This window comes from Elephantulus edwardii, unplaced genomic scaffold, assembly GCF_000299155.1.
Source record: "Elephantulus edwardii isolate Elephantulus edwardi_28Jun2011 unplaced genomic scaffold, EleEdw1.0 scaffold00024, whole genome shotgun sequence".
NCBI lineage: Eukaryota > Metazoa > Chordata > Mammalia > Macroscelidea > Macroscelididae > Elephantulus > Elephantulus edwardii.
The window spans coordinates 11,508,690-11,520,730 of NW_006399774.1; the positions used below are offsets into that span (position 1 = coordinate 11,508,690).

Here is a 12,041-nt window from a genome sequence, read left to right on the forward strand (position 1 = left end):
TTACAATAATGGTCTTGTGAGACTGAGTTAGTTCACTCAGCATAATGCTCTCCAGCCTCTCTCATGTTACATATTTTTTTTAAAAAAATTGTTGCTCCTGAGTGCTACATAGTATTCCATCACACACATGTACCGTGGTTTCTCAATCCAGTCGTTTGTTGATGGGCATTTGGGCTGTTTCCATGTTCTTGCTGTTGTGAGTAATACTCTGACATGTTTGATCTACTTGACGATTGGCTTTGATGTAAGGAATGAGGTTTGACCCCGGGTGGCCGCTTAGTTGTTCTGACGATACACCAAGCCTCTCCAGTCGCTACTTGCCCTGGAGTCATTGGGGTCGACTCCAGCACAGCGTGTGATGGGCTTTAACACGTCCCCACGGACATTTCTAGATGGCTTTGTAGACCTTCAACTATTTCTATCTTCTTGTTGTTGTTCTTTGTGAAGATAACTCAGGGACGAGGGAAGCTGTTCTTATTTATTTGTGCAGATAGATTTTAAGGTACATTTCTTCTGTTTCAGGGGGAAGAAAGTCTTGTTATTATTTTTATTAGGATTAATGAAAATGATGGGTCTCCTATGATGATAATGTTGTTAAGTGGAGTCGTAGATTACTCATAGCGACCCTGTGAAAGAAAGACCTGAATACTTGCACAGTTTTCATCCTTTGTCCAAGTTCATAGGGTTTCTGGAGGCAAGTTATTTCTGAAGTAGATGTCACTCCTGCTTCCAAGCTTGTTTTGATTGGGGAGCTCCACCAAACACTGTCCACCATGGGTGACCATTATCTCATTTGACACATCAGTGTCACAGTGTTTAGCGTCACAGCAGCCACGAGTTACCTCTGTATGGCAAATGGACAGACCAGGCCTGTATGATCTAGAAGAATGTTTGAGCAAAAACAATTAAAACCAGTCCTGAGGGCCGCAGATTAAAATGACCCACCTTTGGCGTGGTAGCAAAACTGTCTACCCACCAGGCCCTCGGAGCTCTTTGTTATGTAGAACGTCTTACTTAATGACTTAATGGGCTTTTTATTTAATTTATTTTCATTGCTTGACAAACTACCCCAAAACATAGTGACTTAATAGTGCAGACATTTGTTGTTTCTGATGATTCCTGCAGCTGGCTGTGGATAGAGGCTGTGGTCTGGAAAGCCCATCTGAGGCCGAAGTGGATGGCGTGTTGGTCCAGGGCGGCTATAACAGAACAGTGTAAGCCAGGTGACGTGTTAGAACAGCAGTCTGCTGTCTCACCGTTACGGAGGCCAGCAGTCTGAGCACTTATGTCTGGCATTTCAAAAGACGTTATTCAGATGTGTTGAAGACTCACCCTACTTCAGTGTTGTTGTGTGCTGTTAAGTTGGAACCACCTCCTAGCTGACCCTCCAGAGGGTTTTCAGGGGCAGTTAACCCCACAGGACATTGTCCATCCTTCTCCCGCGGACCAGCTGGTGGACGCACATTGCGTCCCTATGGGATTCCTACGCAGATGACACAACCTTGCCCGCCTGCTAGAAGAGTGGAGGGAGGACTGGAAGCACTTGCTGCAGAAGATCAGCGACTACAGTCCTCAAGATGAATTGCAACTCAGCATCAAAAAGACAAAAATCCTCACCTCTGGGCCGGTAGACAACATCATGATAGTTGGAGAGAGGTTAGAAATTCTCAAAAATGTCATCTTGCTTAGATCCACAATCAGTACCCTTGGTACCAGCAGTCAGGAGATCAGGAAACGTATTACACTGGGCGAGTCTGCAGTCAGTGACCTTTCTAAATTACTGAGGAACAATGATGTCAGTTTGAGGACTAAGGTATGCCCGACACAGGCCATGCCATGATCTTTTCAGTCACTTGATACCCATCTGAGAGTTGGACAGTGAATGAGAATGACAGAAGAATTACTGCTTTTGGAGTGTGGTGTTGGAGGAGAGTAATCAGTACCCCATGGAGTGGCAAAGAACAGCTACATCTTAGAGGAGGTGCATTCTGAGTGCTCTGTGGAGGCAAGGAATGTTAAACTTCATCTCACATATTTTGGGTATATTGCTGGGAGTGGTTATTCCTTGGAGAGGAACATCATGCTTGAAAAGGTGGAGGGACGGACGGCCAAAGAGAGGGAGACCCTAAGCCAGGTGGCCGGACACAGTGACTACAGCAGTGGGCGTCAGTGTGTCAGAGATGAGGATGACCAGGATAGGACAGGGTTCTGATCTGTTGTCCACAGGGTCACTGTGAGTCATACTCAGCTCGATGGCACCTAACAAGAACTACTCCAGGATGACCTCATGTTAGCTGATATCTCCAGACAGGTGATATCACAGGCATTAGCCATCAGGAGACCAGCGTATCTCCTGGAGAGACACAGTACAACCCATCAAGGCTCACACTGGGGCCTCCCCTGATATGGCCGGGGGGGGCCCCAAGTCTCATTGCATGTGATTCTTTCATGTCCAGAGGCAAACCCAGGAGCAGAATATTCCTGGCAGCAGGGAGCTGGTGGGCCAGAGGGCAAGCATTTTTCCTGCCTTTGCTCTTGTCACTTTTATATTGTTTCATACTGTTCTATGGCCAGTGCAGAAACATGGATGCAAAGTCAAGCTGGAAATACAACCTTCCCTTCTCAGTGAGAGGGGTGTCAAAGTCACATCGGAAGGGGCCCTCCTCACACAGGAGGAAGAGAAGTTGTTATGACTGTTTTTGCAAATAATTTTTTAATGTTAATATGTTTATTATCAAGTAAAATTAAAATTCTATTAACATTAAAAACACTCTTAATAACAATACAAACTAAAACTAGTTTTTAAATATCCCATTGTTCATCAAATCCATGATGAAAAGAGGAACTATAATTCCAGGGACATTCTCCATTAAAACAGTCTGCTGTACATGATCAAAAAAGGCAGCATTTGCACAGAGGTACAGCTCTTGAGGGAGGAGCAGATAGAAAGAGAAATGGAAACACGCATCACAGAATAGTACTGTTAACATTTGAGAATTGTAATCAGTGTTATGAAGCAAAATGAGTATGAGTGGTAGATGGAAAACCAGTCTACTCTGTAAAACTTTTACTCAAATTACAATAAAAGTGGTGGTGGTTTTTTCTTAAAGGAATAAAATCAATTTTGTAGTTAAAATAGCTCTGAATATTTATATAGAAAGACGTGGAAACTTCATCAAAAAAAACATGTTCTTTCAAGAGAGCCCTGGTGGCCAAGTGGCAAGAAGCTGCACTGTAGTCCCAGAGGTACATGGTTCTAATCCACCAGATGCTCTGCTGGAGAAGGAGGGACAGTCTCCTCCTGTACTAATCAGATCCGATTTGACGGTCCACACACAAAAAATAATCATTAAAAAAAATTTAAAAAAACATGTTCTTTCAAGTTGCAGATCATTTTTTAATCCTCTGTTTGTTCCCGGTTTTGCCTCTAGAAGCATGCGGAAGTTTTTTCCAAACAGGAGAGAGTTCTCCAGCAATTTCTTAAGCTTATTCCTGGATATTTTCTCTCCTGCTCCTGTTAAGAATCTTGCATGTCTTTTCCTCCCATTTTAATTTGGGATTTGGGGACAGTGGTTCATTGATGCACTTGGAACCAACTCTGATTTATCTCTCCCTTAACATTTAGTTTGCTGAATTTCTAATATATTGAAAAGTTGTAAGAATTTTACATTAAACCCAATAAGCCCACCATCCAGCTTGGACAAACACCATTTTATTATGTTTGGTTTATCATGTCCTTATCAATCAGTCCATCATTCCAAGATCAATTATGACTCACTTGTGCTTGGTTTTGGGGTTTTTCCTAGTTTCTCATGAGATGAGAATTCTTGATCCTCCTAAGAACAACGTCTGGCATCATGTGAACATGGAGAAAGGGCAGCCGTGCGCTGACAGGCCTAGCGCAAAGCTTACCATATGGTGAGCCTTCAGTAAATATTTGTCTTGCAGATGCAACTCCATTAATCCTGTCTGCCTTTGACTTTTAGGATAAGCAATTGCTTTTCATACAAACCATATGTTTTCCAGATCCTCAGCTTCTAAGGCAGACTTCTGCAAGAAAGTTCATGAAAGACCATTTAGAATTTAAGATTGACTAAACTACATGCTGTTAAACATGTATTACATACTATAAAAGTTCATAAAATACAGTAGATGACACAGCAGTACCACACAGACAGAAGGAACTCTGGTGGCCTAGTGGTGAGGAACTGCACTGAGACCCCGAAAGCACATGGTTCAAATCCACCAGCTGCTCCGCCGGAGAAAGGTGGACAGTCTCCATGTGTGATTTACAGCCTCTGAAAACCTGCTGGAGGGTCAGCTGTGGCTTGGTTCTGACTCGATGGTACACCACAGCAACACATACACATGGAAAAATATTCCAAAGGGTCCACTTCTGGGTCGATGCCTATCTCCGTTTTCTGATAATGCTTTAACAGGCACAAGTGGGTGACATTTAACAATCAGAAATTTCTTCTCAGAGCTTAGGGCACCAGCCCCAGGGCAGTGTTGCTTCTGTCAGCTCGGGGTGGGTGGGCAGAGTCCTTGTCCCCTTTCAGTGTCTGTGACATTTCTTGGTGTGTTGACATCGTTTTCCCTGGACCCAGGAGCTGCTCGGCTCAGGGACGAAGGCCCACAGGGTGCACTCTGCTCCCGGTTCTTCTGTGTTGATGGACAGAACTCCCTCCCCACCCGCCTCTGCTTGTGTGTTTCCTTTGGTGAGATGGAAGTTGTTGCAGGACTGTCCCCCGAATAAAAGGCAGGTGTTGTATGTACCCCACCCTAAGTCCTCACATATGATTGGCTGGTCATAGGAAGTGCTTACATAATTTCATAACTGCCTGACCACTAGAATCATGGCCCAGTCCAGTGAACATTTTATGGATTTGGGGGTAGGACTCCATTCAATCCATTCCAGTGCTTCATGGGACAAATTTGAGTCACAAGTGATGAAGTTCTTTTACCAATACGCACAATTATTTATATGCAAGTATAGCAGGAAGGATTATAGTAGAAGGGTACAAATACAACTTTTGATCCAAATCTCAAATTTCTTCATGTAGATGATACCCTCCAAATCCATCCCAAGGAGCTCTGGCTAAGGAGTTGTTGCTGTTGTTATGTGCCGTCAAGTCACCTGCAACTCATATGTACAACAGCTCTAAACCCTGCTCTATCCTGTGCCAATCTCATTGTCTCTGACACACCTACCCTGACTACCCCAGTCACTGAATCAGTCCATTTCCTCTCCTGAGCTGTCCCTCCACCCTCCCAAGAATGATGTCCCTCTCCAAGGACTGATCCCTCCTTGTAACATGTCCAAAGTATGTCAGACGAAGCTTCAGAATCCTGGCCTCCAAGGAGCAGTCTGGTTTAACCCTCTCGTGGATGAACCTTTTCGTTTTCCTAGCAATTCATGGTATATTCAATAATGAGGGTTTTGTTAGCAAAGGACCTGAAAGCAAATGAATCGTAAGACAAGTGTGTGTGTGCACATCTTGTTAGTCCTTGAGAGTACGTGGAATAACCCGCTAGCAGGGCCGGGGCCACTGTGTCTGGCTTTTTCATGAAAGAACTGGGTGTGTTTTGAGTTACTGTTTGCAGACCTGACTTCCAAGCGTGGAGGGAGAAGTAGCCAGAAGTCTTTCCTTCAGCACTGAAGCCGTCACTGTGGGCACAGCTCTCCGAAGGGCGTGGGGTTTGTTGTCTCTGTCAACTTAGCATCTGTAATATTGTTTCTCCCCTCTTCCTCTCTCCTCTCCACAGGCGCGGGTCATGTATGATTTCGCCGCTGAACCTGGAAATAATGAGCTGACCGTCAATGAAGGAGAAATCATCACCATAACAAATCCAGTAAGGGGGCGTTTCCTTTCAAATCACACTGTGCCTCAGACACTTAATTTTATTATTCCATGTTGTTTGTTTGTTTGTTTGTTTTAAGTAAGTTGGTAATTTACCTCTATGACTATTCCCCCTGTTGCTTCTGAAGTTTTTCTGAATATTATAAGAAACTATTTCTATAAACACAGAGGAAAGTGACTTTTCCTAACAATAGCTGAGTACATAGTTGAGTACTGTTATCCTTGTATTTTGGAATGTCTTTATTGTAGTTTTGTTTATTATGTTGAATCATTTTCCATATCCTGGCTTTTGAATGCTCTGCTGCTGTCCAGGAATATAGTTCTGTGTTCTTTTTCATGACGTTGTGATACTGTGTCTCCAGAAGAAAGGACATCAACTTGCCAAAATTTCTTAGTTTGTTGATTTAAACTTACTCTTGCAGTGGGTGGGAAGTTAGGTCGCCAATCCAAAGGCTGGAGGTTTGAATCCTCAGGAGAAAGACGGGGCAAACTCCTCTCATGCAATTTACAGCCTCTGAAAACCCGCTGCAGGGTCAGCCGTGAGCCAGTTCCGACTCGGTGGCCATGAGGACCATTGCTTTTCTAAGCTTTACATCAGATCAGATTATCAGAAAGCAGGGTGTTTGGAGTTCGTTAGCTTACCTCCTAAGGAAATGGCTTTTACAGAATTGTGTATGACAAGCATGTTCACAAAGATTTGCTCAAACGTGTATGTACACACATGTATGTCCACATGTATCTCCCAAGAGTCCACACGCACCTACCTGTGTACACAGGTGTGCTCCCCCCACTACGGGCAGATCTGCTCGTGGAACACTCCACTGCTGTGTTCTCTCCTACGCGTCATGTGCTCTTGTATCCCAGGCTCTTTCTCTGGGGACTTTGGCCTATTTCCTTTTATGAAACAAAATCCTGATAGACTGTTGAATATCTTTTCTTTCTTTTGCCTTTGCTGCCAGGAAACTCTGAGGCAAGTATAATGGTCATTTTTTTTCCCCCTCCAATCATCCTACCCCACGATGCGGCTGTAGTTTTTTTCATTATTTCTGTGTGATACCTGCCTTCATTTTTACACAGTTGACCTCATTTAGATGTGACTGTGTTGTGCCCACTGCCACTGGGCAGTGCCAACGCAGGGTGACCCTCCGTCGGGTTTCTGAGGCTGTCAATTTCATGGGAGGGACTGTCTTTCTCCCTCAAAGTGGCTGGGGAGCTCCTGCAATAGCTACTGAGAATAAATGGGTACAGATTATAACAGAACGGTAAGGAGAACCTCTTCAAGTGGCGTTTCAGAAAAACTACTCCAGTGAGTTCAGCTTACGCAGAGGAAGAATCAAGTTCTACACAGGGAATCTGTGCATGGCAGAGATTGCAAGGCTGGTACAGGATCGGGCAGGGTCTCCTGCGGGACGCAGGGCCACTGAGTCAGAGCCGATCCCAGCAACAGCACCTGCAGCTGTAACAGCAGCAATTTGTGCCCCGTTACTCGCTGTCCCTTGCCTTCCTCTTGTCCCCAACACACTGGCAGGGCTGCTTTGGTGGCCTATTGGGTGCCTCCTTCTGCTCGCTGTCCTGGGCAGGTACTGGCCCCTACCAAGCCTGGCGTTTCGTCTGTGTCCTGTCCCTGTTTCAGCCACTCACATCCTTAAGTGGATGCCGCCTTGGGCACAGAAGTGGAGAGCTTGGCCTGACCTGGCTCGTGTCTTTCCAGAGTGCTCTGTCCATTTCTCCTCCTGAGTACTTCCAGCCCCCAGCCCTCGAGTGGACCCCAGTGCCTTGCATCCAGCTGTAGAATGTCTGTCTCTCCGTCCATCTCCGTTCACCTGGCTAGCGCTCTGTGAGCTCTCATCTTTTCTACCTCCACAATGTTGCTGTCTCGTGGAATTCCATCTCGGTCACATTTTCCTCAAGCGCTCTCCCTGTTTTCCCCTGAAGACTCTGTATCTGTGTGTATCCGAAGTTTGACTGTGTGACCCAATCAATCCTCAGATTTGGCTCTTGGACATCTGAGCTCTGTTCCCACTGCCCTGTGATCCACGTGGCCAGAGCTCAGCTCAGCTCATTGGCCAGACTGTGCGTCTTCCTCCTCCTCCTCCTCTCCTTCTTCTTCCTCTTTCTCCTCCTCCTTCTTCCTCCTCCTCCCAGGCCCTCCAGATCCCACCTCAGCCCCGCAGACTCCCTGCTCTCTCCCACCCGGACTGGGCTCTCCTGAGTGCAGGCATGAGGCAGGCACGCAGACGTTGGTGTCTTGACAAGTTTGGAACACACAGTGTGGTAGAGACAGTAGATTGGTGACTGCCTCTGTGCCCATCCCATTATCAACAGTAATTAGCGACCCACAGCCCCTCTGCAGCCCTGGTGGCACAGCAGTTAAGTGCTTGGCTGCTAACCACAAAGGTGAGTGGTTGGAATCCCCGAACCGCTCCAGGGATAGAGGCGTGGCATCTGCTTCCGTGAACATTCACAGCCTTGGAAACGCTGGGGGCGGGGGCTTGGTGGCCGTTTTCGGGGTCTGTGGCTCATGTTCTCATCTGTGATCCATGTTTCTCCTGCTTCCCTCTCCTGTACACACATCATCTAGAAGCATAAGATGAAACAGAATTCATCTTCAGACATGATCATCGTACCGCTGTGTCACACCTAACAAGACTAATGATAATGCTGTAACACTGTCCAACAGACAAGGCTCATAGAGTAGCTTGGCAAGAAAAGGCCACCATGCCGGGGGTTTGGGCCTTGTGCCTGAGAGAACGGCGTATTTCAGAGGGGCTGTGAGTCGGAAGGAGCTGGGAGAGATGCGTGCATTTCCAGTTGGATGTTGCTCTTAGGGTACAGTGAGCAGTCGGCCTGGCCTGCAGCTCACACGTGTCAGTGAGTGGACATGCAGAGCCAGAGGTCCGCAGGCCAGCAGGGAAATACAGTAGGGAGCTCAGGTGACGTAGTGGCATGAAGCTGCACTGCAATCCCGGTGCAATGCACCATTCAAGGCCACCGGCTGCTCCGGCGGGGGGAGGATGGACAGTCTCCTCCTGTGCAGTTAATTGCCTCTGGAAACCCACTGGAGGGTCAGCTGTGGGTCAGTTTTATCTCCGTGGTACACAACAACAACAACAGGAATGTACACAAATAGGGGATCCGGGGGCACAGGGGTTGAGCACTGAACTGCTGAAGGAAAGGCGAACAATTCCAAGCCTGCAGTCAGCACGTGGGAGAAAGGTGCAGCCTTCTGCCTCCTCAGAGGTCACGGCCGTGGACGTGCTGTCAGACACTGTTAGCGGGTTGCACCAGTCAGTGAAATCTACCCAACAGCGTGTCTGTGGCCCGGCTATATAGAAGTTTGTAAATTCTGTTTTTAATCATAGGCAAAAGTAACAGTTCATCTGTCTACCTCTAACATTTTTGTGTGAAAAAAATATTTCAGACTATTTGAAGAAAGCCAGGTAAATACTTTGGATTGGATTTTATTACCTATTTTGATAAAGAGTAAATGTCGTATAGTTGTTGGTGAGGTTAAAAACTGGCAGTGTGCAAGAAGCTGCGCTGCAATCCCAGAGGCTCACGGTTCGAATCCACCAGACGCTCTGCTGGAGAAGGAGGGGCAGTCTCCTCCTGTACCGGTCAGATCCGATTTGACGGTCCACACACACAAAGTAATACAACTTAAAAAAACTGGCAGTGTGGCTTAAATGATTCTTTTTTAAAAAAGAATGTAGTAGTCAGGTCCCACTATTTATTAACCTAATTGGGGCCCTATTGGAACAATGAAATAAAACATACTGTTTTAGCCAAAAAAGTGTCTAGACTGAAAGAACAGATTGAAAAGTGAACAGATTGAGTCCTGGTGCAGAATTCCTCATCATCACCCAAGTGGGGTTTTTTGTTTGTTTTTTTCTTTGGTGTTTTTTTTTCTCTCTCTCTACTAGTTTATTTACAAAATTCGAATACAAATTCTTTCAATTTCCCTCACCCCTCCATCAAATTGTTCAACCCAATGATTAATCTCCCCTCCTCCCCCTGCACATCCACCACATCCCTCTTCTTTCAGCCTCTCCCACCCCTCCTGGACCTTTATACTCATTCTACAATAAAGGTTTTATACAATATTTATCCTTGAGGGACTGAGTTAGTTCACTCAGCATAATGCTCTCCAGTCCCTCCCAAGTTAGGTGATAATTTACAGTTATTGTTCCTGTGTGCTGCATAGTATTCCATTGTGTGAATGTGCCATAATTCCTCAATCCATTCGTTTGTGGTTGGACATTTGGGCCTTTTCCATGTTCTTGTGATGGTGAATAATGCTGCTGTGAACATTGGTGTAATCATCCAAGTTGTAAACCCTCATCTGAAAGAGATCAGGAGCCGTGGGTCAACGAGCTTCTGCTGGGACTCAGAGGTTCCCAAGAGTGGCCATTTGTCACTGCTCAGAGTTTCTGGGGCTCCGCTGACCTGATCAAGCAGAAGTGGGGCTCCCATGTCTCTGTTCACCTGGCACCCCATGGGGCTGAGTGGTCTCATTCCCACTGGTGAAAACCCAGCAGATGACGGGCTCTGACAGGGAGATGAGGCCTTGCGTCCCTAACTATCTCCCTACCCAGATGTGTCCTTGTAGTGGCCCAGGTCTCCTGAGAGCAGGCTGCAGTGCAGGACCTTAAGGCTGGGACATTCAGCCACTCTCTTGGCCCTGGGGGACCCAGAGCCTGGTGTGGCCACGGCAAGTGAGCCGCCGCCTTCTCACCTGGAGCCACAAGCCATTCCGGTAATGAGCCCCCTAGAAGAGAAGCGGGCAGAGTGGGCTGCAGCATGACACCAGGCAGTCTCCGCAGGCCACTTACTGTTGGAGCTTGACTTTTCTTGTTTTTAAGATGCTACCATTTTCTGGAGTAAGAGAATAAATAGCTTCCAAATTCAAAGTTGTGACCAGAATGTCAGCTTGGTAGGAGTCAGAAGCTTAGCACTGATTGCGTTTGCATGTACAACAGCCGCATTTCTGCAGGAGGTTCTGACTGACGTGTGTGTCTTTGCACTGCTTTCTCAGGATGTTGGCGGAGGCTGGCTGGAAGGCAAGAACAGCAGAGGGGAGCGAGGCCTCGTGCCCACAGACTACGTTGAAGTAAGGACTTCACTCACTCACTACCCGTTTGTTAGGCTCGCCCTGGGCTGGATGCCTCTTTATGAACTCGTGGCTTAAGGGGTCCAGCTGAGAGGGGGAAATTATCTTTTTAATACAATAATTTTCATTGGAAAAGTAATAAATATGTTGGTGATATATGGAAAGCATGTTGGAGTTTTAAAAGCAAATATATTGAAATAAAATTAAGGGGAGGAAATAAACAACATTGCCTATAGACTCAAGTTCCAAAGCATGATGGTAAATCTTCAGATTAAGTTGTCCCCACAGATAACAATTTTTAATTACTCTAATAAACGTCCCTGTTTGCCTTTTGCTCAGATGATGTGCCCCCTTTAATGCTGTATATTGTAGAATTCATTAGTAATGTTTAGGAAACTTTTCTTCTCCCTCTGCTAATTCGGGACCCATTTCTTGGTCCTTTTCCCCCCGACGGAGAGTATCTTGAATAAGCTGCTTAGGAGCTGTTAACGGGTTTCAGCTCTATTGTGAGGTAGAGGGTCTGAGATGCAGCAGTGGGCTCAAGCCGGTTGTTACTGGGGATGGTGCAGGCTTGGCAGGCCTTTGTTGTGTTTACGTAGCCAAGTGGGAACTGACACCACTGGCACCTGGCGACCAACCTGGCAGGTGGTAGGATGGTTGTTACCTGCTTCCTGGAGGTGCCCTGACTCCACCTGAGCCGGCCTCCAGGCGCCCCCTGCTGGCCACCAGTGGGGCGCAGCAGAAGGAACTGCCCAGTCCTGCTTCAGTCTTCCTGAAGCCCCTTTTGCCCATCCGTCTCCTTAAAGGTCTTGCCCTCTCTTGCTGGCCCTCTGCTTTCCCAAGCATCCCATCTTCAGGGATCGGCCCTTCCTAACGTCCACATGCGTGAGGTGACGTCTCACCGTCCTTGCATCTAAGGAGCACTCTGGCAGCACGGAACACATCTGTTTGCTCTTCTGGAAGTCCGTGGGATATTCCGTGCCCCGGCACCATAATTCAGAGGCATCAGTTCTGCCTCAGTTTTCCAGATTCACCATCCAGCCTTGACGTGCTTCTGAGGCATTTGGAAA

The 12,041-nt window shown here is 46.7% G+C and overlaps 1 protein-coding gene across 1 annotated transcript in view; it reads left to right on the top strand.

Moving 5' to 3' along the window:
• SNX9 (sorting nexin 9) overlaps positions 1-12,041 on the top strand; it is a 110,260-nt gene that overhangs the window by 44,456 nt on the left and 53,763 nt on the right. The window contains exons 5-6 of the mRNA XM_006882811.1: positions 5,767-5,853; positions 10,897-10,971. Of these exons, the coding sequence (XP_006882873.1) occupies positions 5,767-5,853; positions 10,897-10,971 (162 nt within the window). The remainder of the gene's footprint in view (positions 1-5,766; positions 5,854-10,896; positions 10,972-12,041) is intronic.